This window comes from Prunus dulcis, chromosome 5 (assembly GCF_902201215.1).
Source record: "Prunus dulcis chromosome 5, ALMONDv2, whole genome shotgun sequence".
NCBI lineage: Eukaryota > Viridiplantae > Streptophyta > Magnoliopsida > Rosales > Rosaceae > Prunus > Prunus dulcis.
Genome location: NC_047654.1, coordinates 15,327,105 through 15,345,532, shown reverse-complemented (window position 1 = coordinate 15,345,532; position 18,428 = coordinate 15,327,105). Strand labels below are relative to the sequence as shown.

Genomic DNA, 18,428 nt, shown 5'->3' with positions numbered 1-18,428 from the left:
ATAGCCTGCATAGCCGTAATAAGGTCTGTGAGGGTAAAAGCTCCCTCACTTGCACGTTCTTGCTGCCTAGAGGAGGCATTTTGTCGTGATTCGGAATCACCGTGGTCAGATCCGCCTTGAGAGGCCATGGTATTGCTCCTAGTCTTCTTTTTTGGAGGCATTAGCGAAAAAATGGCAGCTTGGTCCCCAGCAGAGTCGCCAATTTATGTTGGGGCTTTTTGTTCCAGCAGCCTGACGAATGGGCTTGGGCTGCCGTAAGAAGAGAAGTGAGCAAAATTCCCCAAGTGCCTGGGTTCGATACCAAGCGCCTGGAAGAGTGTTTTTCGCAGAGTCTGATGAAACTGTTACGAAAACACTCTCAGGCTTCCTTCACTAATAGCCCAAACAAACTTAACCAATTTTACAGAAGAGCTTGGCTTGGAGAGCATGTGGCATGGGAGCTAGGCTTTCACAGGTTTAGCAATTTTGAGAGAGAGAGATGAATTTTCCTATGGAGGATGGAGGTTTAGAGCAAGCAAAGGAAGATTTGGCTGGTTTCCTTCCTAATGGAGGAAGAAAACGAATGGAGGAGGAGATGGGGTGGCTTGAGTAGATTTTCCAGCTGCTTGACAATGCTTGGTCGAGCTCTGGAAATTGGTTCTTCTGGGTAGCAGAAGTCCTCCTTTTATAGCCACTCAGGGTTCTAATTTCGTCATAGTTCCCTCCCTCTTTCCATTGTTTTTCCCCACTTCGTCTTCTTTGATGAATCCTATCCGCCCAAGACATATGGGTAAGGAACCCATTTGCGGTTCCAAGGTCTTGGTTTTGCTGGCCCTTCTTCATAGAGGTGAAGAGCCGCTTGTTTTTCTCTCGACCTTTCCTATGCAAGCTGCCAGGACAATGGGAGGGAAAGGAGCTACGTTTTACTCAGCGGATAAACCTCTTGCTTGTGTGGATTTCCTCTGGTTTTTAAGATGTTTGCTGTTGACTCTCTCGGATAGGGACAAAACGTGCTTGGCCAGATATTTTACAGAGAGCTTGGGCTGGGCTTTTCTTTCCTAGGCTTTGAATTGGTGATATGTCATTCTGGTCAATCTACTGGGCTTTTCGTCAAGCTGCCGGAAGCAGCTTGCCTATTGCACTTTAACAGCACGTTTAGGCTTTCTAATTGTCTTAGCCTTTTCTAACAGGCTTTGCACTTTTTTTCTAAGGTATTGGGTCATGCTCTCTCTTCTCTCATGCTAACCCATGCATTTCGGGCCGAAGAAATAGGCTTGAGTTTTGGGCCCCCCAAGTGACCCGAAACTACCACTCCCTTGGCTCGTCAATGAGTTTTATGAAAGCCCGTTGCCATCCATATCACAACCCGTTCAAGCAAGCCCCGGGTAATTTTGGTGGCTTGGGCCCACCTAAGCTTGTAACGCATCTTGGCGTTGGCATGGCAGTTCCGACACCTATGCTTGTACTTGGATTTTTATCCTATCACCATAGGCTATAGCCGGGTTCAATAGGAGTGAGCATGTTTTTTGTAAAGTTAGCATGTTTTTGGTCTTCCCGCACGTTCTTGCTTGGCGCGGCACGTGGCCCGTAGCTCGTATTAATTCGTTCCCTAAATTCTCTTGTGTTTACTTGTCCCTATTGGGCCAATAGTCATCTTGGGCTTAGCCCCTTGGATTTTTGGGCCTCAACAGTCGGAAATAGCAAAATAGTGCTATCCTTGTTATAAGAAAGTTTTTCTGCTTAATTAGGGTTCATGTGGCCCAGACAGCTCCTAAAAGAGATTTTGGGTTAGACCAAAAAAAAGAAGAAAGAAAGAGATTTTGGGTTCATCCTCAATGTAGTCGCTGATCACTTGGCCAATTTGGGTCATAGCTAGCCTCTTATGCCTTAGGGAGGCCATAGCCCACGGCTATTTGTTAATTTTTGCCTTTGCCTTTATTGGGCTAAACAGTGGCCCTTTCTCTCAGCTGAACAGATTTCATGTCTGCTAAAAACCACCACATATAAAAGTGGAATCTGAATTATCTTAGAGTAGATAAAGTGTATATACATATAGTGACCAGAGAAGTATACATAAATTTGCACAAGTTCATCATTAAAAGAAAGAGAAAAATGTTTGTACAGATGCATATTGGCATCCAATCTTTCTTACGGCATAAATTAGCAGTGTAACATAACCTGTGGGAAAACTGTGGTACAGGGAAACCATACAACTGCCAACCTAAAACGATCTTTAGTTTTTCAATTCAAAAGTTTTCTTGTAAGAACTTGTAAAGCTCCTCTGCAACCATAGCAGGATACTCCTCTTGAGGAAGTAGAGCACCTGGAACCTCAACAAACTTACTTACTCCCTCAGCTTCCCTCAGAGCTTCCATCTCTGCTTTTGACCTCTTTGGAGATCCTTCAGTCGACAGGACAAGAACTGGGATCTTCTGGCTGCCCATCTCTGCAAAGAGTCCAACAAATTCCTCTCGTGTTTGTACAGGGTCAAGGAGACCAGTCAAGAAAGCAGCAGGTACATAGCGAGCTCCTTTCTGCTTGGTCAGTGCGTATCGGCTTTCGATAATTCCAGGAGTCACATTGTCCGGATTTGAATAGACATGTGATTTGTACTGCGATTCAATTGACTTCTCATTGCTGACAAGCATGTTATACATCATCCAGCCCACAGCAGGGGCTCGTAAGGTGCCCCTAAGCAGTCCATACCTGAGAAAATTTGTTAAGAAAAGGAGATATCAGTCAGGTCATAGATCAAGAAAAAACTGGTGCTTACTTACATGGAAAAGTAGCACTTTCCCTTAAAGACATCTATATTAAAATCTTTAAAATGGACCAACTACATTTTATCACACACAATGACATGGAGTGATGTGATATGACTTAATGGTCGTGCACTGTAGATTTTTCTGCAGAATAGTTATCCACAATTTGGGTTCCCAATTACAGCTCAATTGTCAACAACTAGAATCATTTAATATATGTTTTCAGATAGAATACCTTGTTTCCATGCTAGAATCTCGACCAAACACAATAGGAAGGGGACCAGCCCAGGTGGGTGCAATAGCAGCAATGGCTTTAGGTTTCACCGCACCACGTTTTACAGCACGAATAGTTAAAGTGGCGGCATGCCCTCCTCCAAATACTACAAAATCATTTTCTGGTTGATAGCAAGAGATTATTAGCAAGTAAACTTTAAGAAAAGAAAAGGCTGACCACATAAAGAAAAATAAAATAAAAAAGGTTCTGATTGAGGCAATACGTCCTAACAAAGAAAAACAATCAGTAAATTTACTTTTTTCCCTCATTCGATGGGGGTTGGGAAGCATGATGTGTTTCAAGTAACTATATGTAGTTAAGAAGGTCGAGTACCTTAACTCATGCATGATGGAACAAGATGTGTACATCATGCTAAGAATACTCTAAATAGAATGCAGAAAAACAGTAGTGGTATCATCATAATATCATTAACCAAGGAACAGTAGTTACTCATCAACCTGAGCCGCTTATAGGACCATCAGGTGCATTGATGAAGTCAATCAGAAATTTCTCCATGAGATCAGCAGTGTAGTCCATCTTTGGCCTATCAGAGTACCCCAGACCAGGCCAATCAACAATGGTTGCTCGCCAATTAACATTACCATCTTGCTGAACAAGATTACTTGCTACTGATCTCCATTCTTCAACAGTGCTTACATCAGAAATGGTTGGTATCATAAGGATGTTCTTAGAAGGACCCTCTTTCTCCTTTTCATGCTCCTCATAGTAGATGTTAATAGAATTTTCCTTGAAATTCCATTGCCAACTATTGCTCTGAAAAAAAGTACAATAATTTGTCAGGCAAGGTGACAACACATAATACTGGACTCGACAAATCATTATTAGAAAGAAAATGACAGACACAATAACATTAGTTGACTGGATTTTAACATCAATGTGTTTCTTTATAAACTGATCCCTATATCCTTGCAATTAACAAAATTTTAGTTTCCAAAATGTTGTTTGTTACCAGTGACATCCACTCCTAGTGATATTTGGTTCAGTGACTGATACACAAAGGTACACATGTATAGAATAAAATAGAACCGTTCCATCTAATTTTTCATGGAATTTAACATAATATTAACTTGTGTTTCACATTGATAATAAAATGAGTCTCTTCTCTTGGGTGGTAGAAATGTAAACTTCAATTCAATACTTCAGAAAGTAAACTAATTCAAATCTTTTCCGAAATCCAATTTTTCATTTAGATATGTAAGCACTTTAATCCAATTTTTCTTGGTTAGTTTTTGAAATCCCCTAGCTCATTTTCAAATTCATCCAATTTTCTCAAGTTTCCAATACATTAATGATTCGTACACATGTAGAAGCACAGAAGCCACAATCCAAACCTCAACTTTGAAACCCATGGGCAAAATGACAAAGTAAGAACAAAGAAAAAGTACAGTTGGGTCTCTGACCTTTGATGGGGCTGAAGATTTATCACCCACAGTGAGCTTGGAGTAGTCCAGGGTGGTTGAAGCCCTAATTGTTAGGGTTTTCTGGAAGCAAGCAGTCTGAGAGAAATTGGGTCTACGAGTTCTGCACAAAAGAGCACGGGACGGTTGTGAAGATGTGTAGAATGCTGCAGAGAGCGCCATGGATATGGTGCCGAAATTGAGAGAGAAGGATTACGGGCAGGGGCTTTGGGTCTTGGGTTTTTGGGTAAATGGGGTTGCGGCGGAAGACGCTGACCACTGGCTTTTACTGAGATTTTCTGCTGTGGAAAAATATCAAGAATCTGTGCTCAGCGGTCCACAGTCAGCGTCAGGGGGGAAATATGAATATATCAGTAGTGTCCACAATAGTTTTGGAAATATCACTCAGCACCAGCTGAGATATAAATTTGTTCACTTTTTCTCCATATAGTGCCGTTGGCCTCCCTCCCGCCAAACGATACGTGTTTTTCATTTTTCTCACCTAACAGCTTGGGATATTTCCAAAAATATCTGCTTCCTTTGCTCATTACAAACGTTTACAAACATCCCATCTGAAATGCTCCACCTTTGAAGAAAATTCCTAGCATGTATAATCTGTACACATTTTGGGGGGTCAAAAGAAAGAAGAAAATTGTTGACAACAACCAACTGGGTGTAGTTAAATGAAAATCTGCCAGCACTTCAATTCTCTATCTGCCTACTCAGTACTCAGTTGCTCCTTGTTGTTTTAGAAGTTCATTTTCAGTTTTCATCATTTCCCCTGCTTCCTTTGAACCAATTGTTGAAATTTTTGATCAGTAATGTGACTTAAGGACAAATTCTTGGCGTTCCTTCTTGTCTTGCGTATCCGTGTCAGTATATTCTTCCATGACTTTGATCTCTCTTAACTTATAGGAGCTATACTTCTTCAAGAACTTCGTCAGTTGCCACTCACCAGTAATCTTTGCAAGAACAAGAGCCGTCCTTGAAGGAGTGAAAACGGCTTCTGTCTCTCACTACGATCTCCAATCTATAAACCTTAGAAATCAGCTTCATCACCGTATGACAGTCCCTACAGACTCGTAAATTCTTCACAATCCTTATATTCATTCCTACCCCAAGTCTTGCCAAGCCAAAAGCTACAGCAAGTTTCTCACTGTGCCTGAACACTGAATCTTCTTTATCCTCTTCTTCTATGTCATGCAAAACACTCCCAACCTCCGGAACATAACCTCCATCAACCCTTATCTTTAACATTATCTCCCTTAGCTTCTCATAAGCCTCTTCTATAATCTTATTTGATTTTTCACCAGCCGTAAAACTATATATGACCTTATCAACTTCAATCACACTCCATCCTGGAGTTTTCTTAAGCCTCTGGTCAGCCATTGATCTTCTTACAGCAGCAACATCGTTCCACTTCCCTGCAACAGCATATATATTTGACAAGAGAACGTGGTCACTTGAATTTTCAGGCTCAAGTTTGGAGAGCACTTCCTTCACTTGTTCTGCCAACTCAACATTACCATGAATGCTGCAAGCCCCAAGAAGAGTTCGCCAAACAACAGCATTAGGAGACATTGGCAATTGACTAACAAAATCATAGGCCTTTTGCAGTTTACCAGCTCGACCATATAGATCCACCATACAACCGTAATGTTCAATAGCTGGTTCTATACCATACAAATATCTCATCTTAGAGAAATACTCACATCCTTCATCGATCAAACCAGCATGACTACAAGCATACAAAACTGAAATGAAGGTGATCCCATCAGGCCTAATTCCAGATGCTTCCATATCATGGAAAACTTGTGTTGCTTCTTTGCCATAACCATGCATAGCAAGCCCCGCTATCATTGAAGTCCAAGAAATAATACTCTTTTTCTCCGGCATCCTTTTAAAGACCAACTGAGCCATGTCCACATTTCCAGATTTAGAGTACGTATCCAGGAGTGCATTATTGACTGAAATCATCCAAAGAAAACCAGCCTTCTCTACTAACCCATGTAGAATTTTGCCAAACTCAAATGCCCCAGCTTGTGCACACGCAGAGAGAACCCCAGTCAAGCTCGCCTCATTGGGTCTAATTCCCTCCCTCTGTAGTTCCCTGAAAAACCCAAAAGCCTCATCAAAACAACCACTCTGAGCATACCCAACAATCATAGTACTCCAAGACACATCATCTTTCATCGGCATCCTCAAAAACGCCTTCTTAGCCAGCTCAAGCTCATCCGCTTTCACATACCCTGCAAGCAAAACATTCCAAGAGGTCAAATTCCTCAAAGGCATACGATCAAACATTCTTTCCGCTCCCTCCACATCCCCACACCTAAAACAGGCTGTAAGAATAGCATTCCAAGCCACCACATTTGGATCAGACATCTCCTCAAACACTTTGCGTGCAAAGCTGACAATCCCGCATTCAGCATACATACTGATAATCGTTGTCCCAACAAAAAGATGGGTATCAAGCCCATGAATCAAAGCTTGACAATGCAGCTGCATCCCATCTCTCAAAGACCGGCAATTGGCCGCCGCCTTGAGTATAAACGCGAAAGAAAAGCTATCAAGCGGGTCGATCAATTTCCGGCGCATTTCAACGAACACATCAAAAGCATTGTCCGGGGTATCAGATTCAGCGAACCCACGAATGAGCGTGTTGTACATGAAAGCATCTGGGTTTCGAAAATGAAGGAGCAGACGGCGAGCATATTCGAGAGCGCCAGAGATTGTGACCGCGCAGTGTAGGAGGAGTTTGCCAGAGACCAAAGGATGGGCATCCAGGCCGGTCTTGCACGCAAAGGCGTGGACTTGCTTCACGGTTTTGAGGGTCTTGCACTTGCTCAATAGAGACACGCAGAGCTGTTCGGCGGTGTTCATTCTCAGCTCTCGCTCTCCATAGTTCAAAGACGCGGACTTTTTTCGCGGTTTCCTTTAGAAGTAGCCGTTGATTGCACTAATGCCACTCCGGATTGGGGCGCTCATTTAGTAGAAAAAAGCACGTTCTCAAATTAAAAAAAAAGGCCTATAAATCTTGACCGTTGAAAGAGAGCACGTGACAGCCGTTGGATCCTAGGGCAACCGAGGCTTCTCTTCCCTCTCCAACTCTAACTCTAGGGCTTTAACTGTCTCGCTCTACCCCAAAAACAGAGTTCCTCTAACCCAGAGAGAGAGAGAGAGAGAGAGAGAGAGAGACGAAGATGGTGCAGAGGCTCACATACCGTACGCGCCATAGCTATGCAACCAAGTCAAACCAGCATCGGATCGTCAAGACCCCTGGTACTTTTATCAACCTCTTATACATGGTTATTATATATTTATCTGGGGTTAGAGCTGGTGTTTTTTGGTCTTGTAATCAAAATGCAAACTTTGTGTGTTTTTCATTGGCTTAGGTTGGTTTGGTGTGCGTTTCTTATGGTCCCTTTTGCTTTATTTTGTAAAGAAACTCTATTTCCAGATTGTATTGTTTCTTCTCCAAAAGTAAAATATTTGTATGGATTTTAATTTCATAATGGAGTTTAGTAGTATACAAATTTGGACAAAGTAAATTGCATATGTCTAGAAATTGTGTTATTTTTATGAATTCCTGAATGGGCAATTTAGGGAAAATTGAAAAGAGGGTGTGCATTGTGTGTGCATAAGATTAGAAAATTGATGGAAATAAGAAGCTGCATTGTTTGTTGTTTTACGAGTTGAATGGTTACAATAGAGTAGGTTTAAAATCTTACATTTTATTGCAAAAAAATAGAAGATCTCACATTTTGACTGGCTAAATTCCATTGTTTGTCTCCCTCTTTTCAAATTCTATGCATTTAATATTAGGTTTCTGAGTTGGAATTATGGAAACATGTTTTGAAATGCAGAAACTGTGTTAGTATGTGTCCTGCATTTGTATCTTATAGATCATAGTTTTCTTTTGGATTATAATCTGATCATTCCAGCAGTTGCATTGTAATATATACCATAAAGTTTTCTATTCTGTTGATTTTGTGTGGATGGCTTTTTGCTTATTCCTTGTCTACATTTGATATTTAGGTGGAAAGCTTGTGTATCAGACCACTAAGAAGAGAGCAAGTGGACCCAAGTGTCCTGTTACTGGAAAGAGGATTCAAGGGGTAGGTTGATTGTTTGTGGCTATGACTTGTGTTGGTTCTAACTTTTGTTGTTCAGTCTTCTGATTATGGATTTCCAATTATTTTTATTTCTTCCAAGAAGTGTACATGTGAGATGGCATTGACTTAGTGTTACAATCAGGACTACGATAATTCACATTAAGCATTATGGTTTATATCATATGGTTGGTAATATTCTAGGAATCAAATGTTCTGTGTAGTCTGAGCATCTTATTTTTTAATGTTGCGGCCATATGTATATGCTTATGATTTTATTTCATAATGAGCTTAGTTTGTCAGGATTCATATGTTTGGGAAAATCAGGGCTACCGTGTTGATATATATAATATATATTATAGTGCTCTATGTCTATGTGTTGTGATGAACGTATGTTTATGTTTTTATATTTCTTGATTACTTTGTCTCGAGAAACTCTGTGCCTGGTTATATGCCCAGTGTTGTTAGTTCTCACTCACTGCCATATGCAGATTCCTCACCTGAGACCTGCTGAATATAAGAGGTCTAGACTATCAAGGAACAGGAGGACTGTGAATCGTGCATATGGGGGTGTGCTGTCTGGTGGAGCTGTACGAGAGAGGTTTGTATTTTTAAAAATATTACTTATCTAGAGTTCTGTGGCTTATTTGGGCACTTCTTGGTTGATGTGATTTTGTTAACTATTTATAAACGATTCCAAGTGCCAACAATATTTCTTGCAATTTCTGGTTTTGCAGGATAATCCGAGCCTTTTTGGTGGAAGAGCAGAAGATCGTGAAGAAGGTTTTGAAGATTCAGAAGGCAAAAGAGAAGCAGGCATCAAAGAGCAGCTAATCTGCAATAGAGTGATTTTGTTTTTCTTGATCTCCATGCGTGAAATTTTGACTTTTATTATGAGAGGATGAAGATTGTTCGAACAATACCTGTTGTCAATTAAATTTGGATGAGTTTCGTAGTTGACATAATCACCTCATTGATACTTATGATATTGACAATGAGGTTTTTTATCGTTATTCTTACTTTTACTGTTTACAAAATCCCTGGATTCTGAACATCCGTGGATAATAATGTCTAAACCCACGGCTAGCGGCAGTTTTTTTCGCTGCTAAAGACTTCTAACGGAATGGGCCACCAATTTCGTCACGAAAAGTGTAAACCTCTGTTAAAAGTCAAAAGGCGTCGCTAAAACACGTGACTGTCACATATATATGGAAACTGCGTTTTTCTTTCTGTTTTCATATAGATCGTTTGCTTTACCGCCCTTAACATATCGTTGTCAATCGGGTAATTCTGGTTAAAACTGAGACAAACTTGATTGCACCAAGGAAAAACGAGAACCTAGTGGCAACTGCAAAGTTTAGAAGCCGCAAAGAAAAACTGACTGATTGTGTTTGGAGTAAATTCTATATTTTTGTGTTATTGATTTGACTCCTCATTTCCTATAGTTTGTGTTGTGGGTTTTCAAATTTAGTTTTTGTATAATAAATTTCAGCAGATTCATGAAGAAGGGCCCTGGCTCAAATATTTTTTTTATTTAATAAGTTTCTTACTATTAAGCGTAAAATATTATTGTGGAAGGAACTACTGAAATGAAAATGAATTAAAAGAAGTCTAATACAATATGATATTCTAATTATAAGGACCCAGGAAATTGCTCAACCATTTGTGTTTTTAAATTACAAAAGTATTGATTAAAAAGTATAGGGAGAAAGTTTTAAACTCTACATTAAGCTGCCAACAGAATGAACTCACCATCCGATTAAAAGGTATAGGGAGAGAGAGAGAGAGAGATGACAGAAGAAAACAGAGTGATCCTGATAGTGACTTTAAGAACAAAAGCCAATTGCTTTTAACGTTTATTGCATTCAAAATCAAAACTTAAACTCATACTCAAAGGCAAACTATACCAGTGTCTACAGTGCACAATAATTTTAACAACTAATGTGATCTAGCATGAATGGTCCCTTTCCTCTCTGGGCCCAGCATTTTGTAACCAAACCAAAGAATTGTTCATAAGCTTTGTAAGGGCCAAACTCTCTCCATTGGTGAAAGAAGCTCCTCCTTGAAGAGATTGATATTCCTCCACTCCTTCAAACACTTCCTCGAGTGCTCAAGCGCTTTCTCTTGTGCATCACTGCGACTTGTCAGCATTTGGCTCATGCCCTCGAACAAAAGCATGATGATGATGCGTTAGGCAAAAAAACCATTTTTGATCAACTAGCATTGTCTCACCTGTTGCTGGATATAAGAGGCCCATAATCAAACTTCGGCTCTTTTGTAAGGATCTTCAGGCAGGATCCGAGGAGCATTTTTCCAAGTTTCATCAATGTTCTCTAGGATGATGTATGACTCAGCAATGGATTTTCCGTTGTGGAAAAGTACCGGGACCTTCTTGTGAACCGGATTGTACTTGAGGAGCAACTGGCTCTCGTTGCTCAAGTCTTCTTCTATGTACTCATAGGGTATGCCTTTAAGTCTGAGAGCTATTTCCACCCTCTTAGATTAAGTACTAGCCCACGTGCCATGCAGTTTTACTCTGTTCTAATCTTCCATCTCTCCCACTAAAGGTAATGACCTAGTTTTCTGGGTTCAAGTTTATGAGGCTAGCCTTTATATAGATTTTATCTCGCACCTTTTGTCATGCTTGAGCTAGCCTGAACTGCTATAGTCAATCGTATAGCCGCGCGGCTATAGTCGGTGGTTTTTTAAATAAAAAATCGTATAGCCGCTCCGCCATAATATGGTTTTTATTATAAAAAAATAGTATAGCCGTTGGGCTATACTATTTTTGACACGTAGCGGACTCTGGGCGGGTGGTCCTTTTTTAAAATTAAAAACATATAGCCGTTTGGCTATACCAGTTTGACACGTGTCGAATGCGAACATAAGAGGACCCCTTTTTAAATGAATTAGTATAGCCGCGCGGCTATACTACGATTTTTAATATTAAAAAATTGTATAGCCGGCTGTACCTGTTTAAAGAGAATACTACACCAGCAGATCCTATCCAATCTGTCAGCCCCATGAAATCAGCTGATCCCAGTACATTAGCCTTAGAAGCCTCCTAACCACAAGCACGGCATTCATCAGCCAGAATGATTGATTGTCAATTCCTCTGTAATATATGTAATTGATTGGACTTACCTTATAACGTTAAGTTTCTGTAAATAGACTTGAGAAAGTCTACCCCATGTACCAATATTTATACTGCAGATAATACAGAGAACGAGTAATTTGGATCGTGGCAATTATTCTTAATCTCTCTGTTCTCATCCCCCTCTCTTCCTCTTCAGTTCATTTTCTCATATGGTATCAGAGCTCTTTGGAGCTAACCCTCAAAATATCGATCCTACCCAAACCAATGGCCGACACACCTAAATCTGGAGAATCAAGCAATATTGATATGTCAAAACTGATTTCTGAAATGTCAAAACTTTCCTCACCTCCATTCTCATCCCATTCCTTGCCCACCTCTTTCAATATCTCATCATTGTTCTCAGTTCCTATGGATCGCACCAACTACTTGAGTTGGAAATCCCAATTTGAAGATGTTTTGGAGATGCACGGTCTTGCAGCAGTCGTCAAGAACAGCACAGACCCACCCAAAGTGCAAGAAGATGGATCTGTGCACCCAGAGTTAGCCAAGGATAAACTGGTCCTGAGTTGGATCAAAGCGACTTCCTCCTCTTCCATCAAGACACTTCTCATCCCTTGTACCACTGCTCATCAAGCCTGGACCATGCTGGCCAAGCGCCTCTCACCTCTTGCTAGTACCCGTGTACGGATTCTCCGAGACCAAATTCGCACTCTCAGAAAGGACAACAACACAACAGTGACTGATTATCTCAATTATGCCAAATCGCTCTTTGATTCCCTCACACAGGCTGGTGCTACAATGGATGATGATGAACTCATCCGTTATGTTCTGGATGGACTTGGTCTTGACTACAAAGAGTTAGCCACAACACTTCACCTGCATCTCGATATTGATTTCGATCGATTCTATGATCTAGCTCTAAGAGAAGAGCATCTGCAGAAACGAATGTCTCTTACTGTGGCTTCAGGAGTGGCTATGACCGCTGACCGTGCTTCCAACGAGCACACCTTCCATTCAAACATGCCCAGTCACCATCACAATCCTCATCACGGATCTGGCAGAGGACGCGGTCGTGGTAGGCATTGGAATCAAGGGCGTGGATCAAGGAGAACAGCGCATTGGGAGCCAACTCAAGGGGCTTGGTTTCCAGATCGTCACTCTCTGCCTCGCGACCAACAATCTGCTGCCGTCGCGTCTTCTCCTGCGACTCTCTCTGATGGACGCCCTCCTCTTCTTCCAACACCACAAGACAGTCCCTCAAATACCCAACGCACTGAAGTAATTTGTTTTCGGTGCGATAAGCAAGGCCACATAGCCCGGTTTTGCCCTGACCGTAAGCCCCATGCATACATGGCAGAAAATTTGACAAACTTTTCTCCTCCTACTGCTGATGTGGGAAACCTCAATTGGTGTTTTGATTCAGGCGCTACTCACCACATGACAGCCCATGCCACTTCTCTCCCTAATGCTCATCCTTACACAGGTACAGATAAAATTATTGTTGGGAATGGCAATCAGTTAGCAATCACACACATTGGTAATACAAAGTTAACTGGGTTGCACACATCATTAAACCTTAATGAAGTCTTGTGTGTACCTGCGATCCGCAAAAACCTGATTTCTATTCGTCGTTTCTGCTGTGATAATTATTGTTTTTTTGGGTTGGATGCTAATGGGTTTCATGTGAAGGACAACAAAACGGGGACGGTACTCCTTACTGGCAGTAGTTCTGATGGCCTTTATCATATTCAAACAGCCACTCATATTGCTCATCAACTTGCTTGTTATGGAAAGCGTACAACACAGGACGTGTGGCATGCCCGACTTGGACACCCATCTCATTCAGTTTTTACTACATTGTTGAATAAGTACCACTTACCACTTGATGGTACAATTATCTCCAATAAAAATTGTCATGTCTGCCCATTAGGAAAATCTTGTCGATTGCCCTTTGCATATAGACAATCTCATGCTCAATTTCCATTAGCACTATTACATCTTGACTTATGGGGCCCTGCACCACTCTCCTCAAATTTTGGTTACCATTATTATTTCTCCATTGTCGATGATAATACTCGGTTCACTTGGCTCTATCCATTGGCTAAGAAATCAGAAGTTCTTGCTACATTTGTTCACTTCAAAAAGATGGTGGAAAATCTTTTTAGTTCTAGTATCAAACAACTGCAGATTGATGGTGGCGGAGAATTTACTAGCAAATTATTCCTAACATTTTTACGTGACCAGGGAATATCACATCAGATCTCATGTCCATACACTCCCCAACAAAATGGAGTGGTGGAAAGGAAACATCGGCATATTGTTGCAATGGGCCTTTGTTTGTTGGCCCAATCCCGCCTACCCCACAGCTTTTGGGTTGAAGCCTTCTCTACTGCGGTTTTTCTGATTAATCGCCTACCAACTCCTCAACTTGACCACATTTCTCCTTATGAGAAATTATTTCACCGGACACCAGATTATACATTTCTCAAGAGTTTTGGTTGTGCATGCTTCCCTCATATGGTGCCATACAACAGGCATAAATTATCTTTTAAATCCGTTCCCTGTGTATTTATTGGCTATGATGCTCATTATAAAGGCTATCGCTGTCTTGATCCTATTTCAGGTCGCATTTATATATCTCGGAATGTGATTTTTGATGAGAAAAGCTTCCCTTACCAGCAACCTCAAATTACACCTGCAGCCCAGTCCACACTTGCCTCTCAGTTTGATATTGGGCCCAGCCTGGACTCTTCACAAATCAACACTTCTACAGGTCCAGCCCAATCTGCCCCCATTATCCGTGACTCTCTATCAGTTACTCCCTCCGCCAGCCCACCTCCATCTGATCCTACACAATCTGACCCAACACAACCTTTCTCCCCTGCTCCAACAGACGTCGTCCTTTCATCCTTTTCCCCCTCCCACAACCAATTGGCATCGCCTCTGTCTTCCCCGTCACCATTCAGCCCTACGACCCCAGACTCCATCACGGACACCACAAAACCATCACCCGAGTCGACACCCTCCTCTTCCCTTCTTGATCCATCCACTCAATCTTCTTCCCCCCTTGACCCCTCTCTCCTTCCTAATTCCCCAGATACACCAAACCCTCCCCAAAAGTTTAAGAGCCTCAAGTCCATCATTCCCTTTGGTCCTGCCCCAAAACCCTTGTACCCTATGACCCATCCGCACTCCTTACCCCATGCTCTATCTGCGGCCTGCTCTGATCCCATGTCCTTCGAACCAACAAGTTTCACCCAGGCTTCCAAATATAGTCACTGGCAAGCTGCCATGCAGGATGAATATGATGCCCTCCTGAGGAATCAAACATGGTCTTTGGTGCCAGCAACCTCTTCCATGAATATTGTGGGATGCAAGTGGGTTTTCAAAGTTAAACGGAAAGCCGATGGCTCTGTTGACCGCTACAAGGCTCGCCTTGTTGCCAAGGGATTCCATCAACAGGAAGGATTTGATTACGAGGAAACGTTTAGCCTCATGGTTAAACCGGCCACCATTCGCACTATCTTGTCTCTGGCTCTGTCTTATAACTGGTCCCTTCAGCAGCTTGATGTTCGAAATGCCTTCTTGAATGGGTACTTGCAAGAAGAGGTGTATATGAAACAACCTCCCGGTTTTCATGATTCCCTGCATCCTCACGATGTATGTCGGCTCCATAAGGCTCTCTATGGCCTTAAGCAGGCTCCCCGAGCTTGGTTCCATCGCCTCAGTGCCTTTCTTCTTGCTCAGGGATTTGTTCACAGTCACGCTGATGCATCACTCTTTATTCATTGCTCCACTTTCTGCACTGTCTATGTTCTTGTATATGTGGATGACATCATTGTCACCGGGTCTGACCCTCAAAGTGTCCACCAATTTCTTGATCAATTGTGCTCCACCTTTGACAGTCGCCGAATGGGTGAGCTCAATTTTTTTCTTGGCATGGAAATTTCTCGGTTTCCCGATCGTTTATTTCTTTCTCAAACCAGATATGCAGTTGATTTATTGGCACGGTTTAACATGACTGACTGCAAACCGTGTCCTACACCGTTGCCCTCTGACACTCGATTGTCCTGTCTGGATGGTGATCCCTTATCTGATCCCTCTACCTATCGGAGTATGGTGGGTGGCCTCCAATATCTTACTCTCTCGCGGCCTGATATTTCCTTTGCCGTTAATCAGGTGTGTCAGTTCATGCACAACCCTCGTTCTTCTCATCTTCAGGTTGTCAAGCGCATTTTTCGGTATATCAAAGGTACAGTTGAGCAAGGTCTTGTGTTTCACCGGTCCAATGACTTTACTTTACGCAGTTTTTCTGATGCTGATTGGGCTGGTTCTGTTGATGATCGACGGTCTACCACTGGTGCTTGTATTTTTTTTGGACCTAATCTTCTCACATGGACTGCCAAGAAACAGTCTACTGTTTCTCGTTCCAGCACTGAAGCTGAATATCGTGCTCTTGCTCACACTGCCGCTGAAATCCGCTGGTTTGGTTTCTTGTTTCGTGAACTTGGTATTCCTCTTCGCTCTGCCCCTTGCGTCTATGTTGATAATCTCTCTGCCATCTATATGGCTGCCAATCCTATTTTCCATGCTCGCACCCGTCATATCGAAATCGACTATCATTTTGTTCGTGAACTCGTTGCTCGCAAAGCTCTTCACACCTTTTATGTTCCCTCCTCTCATCAGCTTGCTAACATCTTCACCAAAGGCCTTAGTCGCGAGCGGTTTTCTCTTCTTAAATCCAAGCTCAATCTTCGCGTTGCTCCGTTACGCTTGACGGGGGGTAAAGAGAATACTACACCAGCAGATCCTATCCAATCTGTCAGCCCCATGAAATCAGCTGATCCCAGTACATTAGCCTTAGAAGCCTCCTAACCACAAGCACGGCATTCATCAGCCAGAATGATTGATTGTCAATTCCTCTGTAATATATGTAATTGATTGGACTTACCTTATAACGTTAAGTTTCTGTAAATAGACTTGAGAAAGTCTACCCCATGTACCAATATTTATACTGCAGATAATACAGAGAACGGGTAATTTTGATCGTGGCAATTATTCTTAATCTCTCTGTTCTCATCCCCCTCTCTTCCTCTTCAGTTCATTTTCTCATACTGTTGACATGTGTCGAAGCGCGCACTAGCCGCCAGGCGGGCCCACTGTTTTGTTGAAATAAATAGTACAGCCGCACGGCTATACTCGGTGTTTTGGCTATACCACTTTTTTTTTTATAATAAAAAAAGGTATAACCATGCGGCATTACTATTGGATTACCAAACACTGGTGATGAGCTCATTGACCACAGAAAAGCAGTTCTTTATCTTCTTTTTTTTTTTTCCTCAAAGAGGCCATTGACATTTTCGTCAATTTGCAACATTATAATTCTTATGAAGCATCTAGTTATCTTACAGCTAACTCTTCAAAAACGTTTATCTGTAATGTTTTGGTTCTTCTTAAATTGTAGATCCTCTGTTTATCAAAAGTCAACTTGGGAAAGGACATATTTTTTTATCTTCAGACCAAAAAATGAGAATATTTTAAGATATCGATGACTACAGGTTCCCTTGAGGAAGAAGGAACTGATCTATTAGCTGGTCAATGCCCTTATCACCAATGCATTTTTTAAAGGACGAATTTTTCATCAGGACTTGACAAACAAGTTAAGAAGAAAAAATGGAACTTTATAAATGCTGCAGTAACATTTGACTCCAACGTCCAAGCCAAAACTGAAAAAGAGTGTGAAATAGAGATGGCAGAAGGAAGCAAGGTGATCCTTCACGGATCGTGGCTTAGTCTTTACACAAAGAGAGTGGAACTGGCCTTGAAAACAAAAGGCATCCCCTTTGAGTTTGTGGAAGAAGATCTGAATAACAAGAGCCCATTGCTCCTCAAGTACAATCCCGTCCACAAAAAAGTTCCTGTGCTTGTCCACAATGGAAAGCCTATTGTTGAGTCACTCATCATTCTTGAGTACATTGATGAGACATGGAAAACTGGTCCTGGACTTCTGCCTGAGGATCCTTACGAAAGGGCCCGAGTTCGCTTCTGGGCTAGCTTTGTCCACCAACAGGTTTCTAAGTTTTGTCAAACAAATTAACGAGATTTTTTCAGCTAAAATTTTGGTGGATTAATATAGTTACAAGTTTTGAGTGCAGGTATTTGAAAGTCTGTCCTTGGCCTGCACATCTGATGGAGAAGTACAAGAGAAAGCCATCAAGGAGTTGCTTGAAAAATTAAAGACATTTGAAGAGGGAATGAAGGAATTTTTCCCAGATGGCATCGCTTCAATTGAAAGTAGCAAGAATTTGGAACTTCTGGACATTGTATTGTGTTCAGTATTTGGACCTCATAAAGTTCAAGAAGAAGTTCTCGGTATCAAAATTATAGATCCAGAGAAGACCCCACTAATATTTTCTTGGGTGACAGCTCTAACTGAACTGCCTTTGGTGAAAGAGCTAACCCCTCCTCATGAAAAGCTGCTAGCTCTTCTTCAGTTCTTCAGAAATAATGCCCTCAAATCTGGTGCTGCTTGACCTTATGTTACATCAGTATTTTTATTTGTAATTTCAGATATGGGATACTAAATGATGTCACACATGACATACAAATAAAAATAAGCCCAAATATAAACAAATAAAACATCGTTATATGATTTGAAATCCAAAATTTGGAATATGTTTTGGTGTGTATGTTAAAAATGCTCTTAGTTTCTATGAGTGTTTGTTTAATAAGCAGCAGTAACAAGTTAAACATATGAAAATCCAGAAGTCTTGTTTGAGTTTGCCT

General features: G+C 41.5%; 4 protein-coding genes across 4 annotated transcripts; 2 read left to right on the top strand and 2 right to left on the bottom strand.

The window, feature by feature from the left end:
• Positions 1-1,981: 1,981 nt before the first annotated feature.
• LOC117628640 lies at positions 1,982-4,801 on the bottom strand. The gene is made up of 4 exons (XM_034361129.1): positions 4,437-4,801; positions 3,474-3,789; positions 2,977-3,136; positions 1,982-2,685 (listed from the first exon to the last, which is right to left on the bottom strand). Exons 1-4 carry the CDS (start codon positions 4,614-4,616, stop codon positions 2,226-2,228), a joined length of 1,116 nt encoding a protein of 371 aa, XP_034217020.1. The 5' UTR covers positions 4,617-4,801; the 3' UTR covers positions 1,982-2,225.
• Positions 4,802-5,028: 227 nt separating this feature from the next.
• Positions 5,029-7,321, bottom strand: LOC117628639 (pentatricopeptide repeat-containing protein At1g74630). Its single transcript, XM_034361128.1, has one exon. The coding sequence runs from the start codon at positions 7,314-7,316 to the stop codon at positions 5,385-5,387; it is 1,932 nt and encodes a 643-aa protein (XP_034217019.1). The 5' UTR covers positions 7,317-7,321; the 3' UTR covers positions 5,029-5,384.
• A 228-nt stretch (positions 7,322-7,549) lies between these two features.
• LOC117627923 (60S ribosomal protein L34-like) lies at positions 7,550-9,564 on the top strand. Its single transcript, XM_034360240.1, has 4 exons — positions 7,550-7,715; positions 8,472-8,551; positions 9,037-9,146; positions 9,283-9,564. The coding sequence occupies exons 1-4, from the start codon at positions 7,637-7,639 to the stop codon at positions 9,377-9,379; spliced, it is 366 nt and encodes a 121-aa protein (XP_034216131.1). The 5' UTR covers positions 7,550-7,636; the 3' UTR covers positions 9,380-9,564.
• A 7,822-nt stretch (positions 9,565-17,386) lies between these two features.
• Positions 17,387-18,267, top strand: LOC117628633 (glutathione S-transferase U9-like). The gene is made up of 2 exons (XM_034361124.1): positions 17,387-17,712; positions 17,798-18,267. The coding sequence occupies exons 1-2, from the start codon at positions 17,392-17,394 to the stop codon at positions 18,173-18,175; spliced, it is 699 nt and encodes a 232-aa protein (XP_034217015.1). The 5' UTR covers positions 17,387-17,391; the 3' UTR covers positions 18,176-18,267.
• The last annotated feature ends 161 nt before the right edge of the window (positions 18,268-18,428 follow it).

Bases quoted from the DNA above. Each gene is read 5' to 3' on its own strand.
- LOC117628640 (XM_034361129.1), bottom strand. From the start codon at position 4,616: ATGGCGCTCTCTGCAGCATTCTACACATCTTCACAACCGTCCCGTGCT. The intron at 3,137-3,473 runs GTTGATGAGTAA...GCTATCAACCAG, and splicing joins TGGTCCTATAAGCGGCTCAG to AAAATGATTTTGTAGTATTT. The intron at 2,686-2,976 runs GTATTCTATCTG...AAATTTTCTCAG, and splicing joins GATTCTAGCATGGAAACAAG to GTATGGACTGCTTAGGGGCA.
- LOC117628639 (XM_034361128.1), bottom strand. From the start codon at position 7,316: ATGAACACCGCCGAACAGCTCTGCGTGTCTCTATTGAGCAAGTGCAAG.
- LOC117627923 (XM_034360240.1), top strand. From the start codon at position 7,637: ATGGTGCAGAGGCTCACATACCGTACGCGCCATAGCTATGCAACCAAG. The intron at 7,716-8,471 runs GTACTTTTATCA...TTTGATATTTAG, and splicing joins TCGGATCGTCAAGACCCCTG to GTGGAAAGCTTGTGTATCAG. The intron at 8,552-9,036 runs GTAGGTTGATTG...TGCCATATGCAG, and splicing joins CTGGAAAGAGGATTCAAGGG to ATTCCTCACCTGAGACCTGC.
- LOC117628633 (XM_034361124.1), top strand. From the start codon at position 17,392: ATGGCAGAAGGAAGCAAGGTGATCCTTCACGGATCGTGGCTTAGTCTT. The intron at 17,713-17,797 runs GTTTCTAAGTTT...TTTTGAGTGCAG, and splicing joins CTAGCTTTGTCCACCAACAG to GTATTTGAAAGTCTGTCCTT.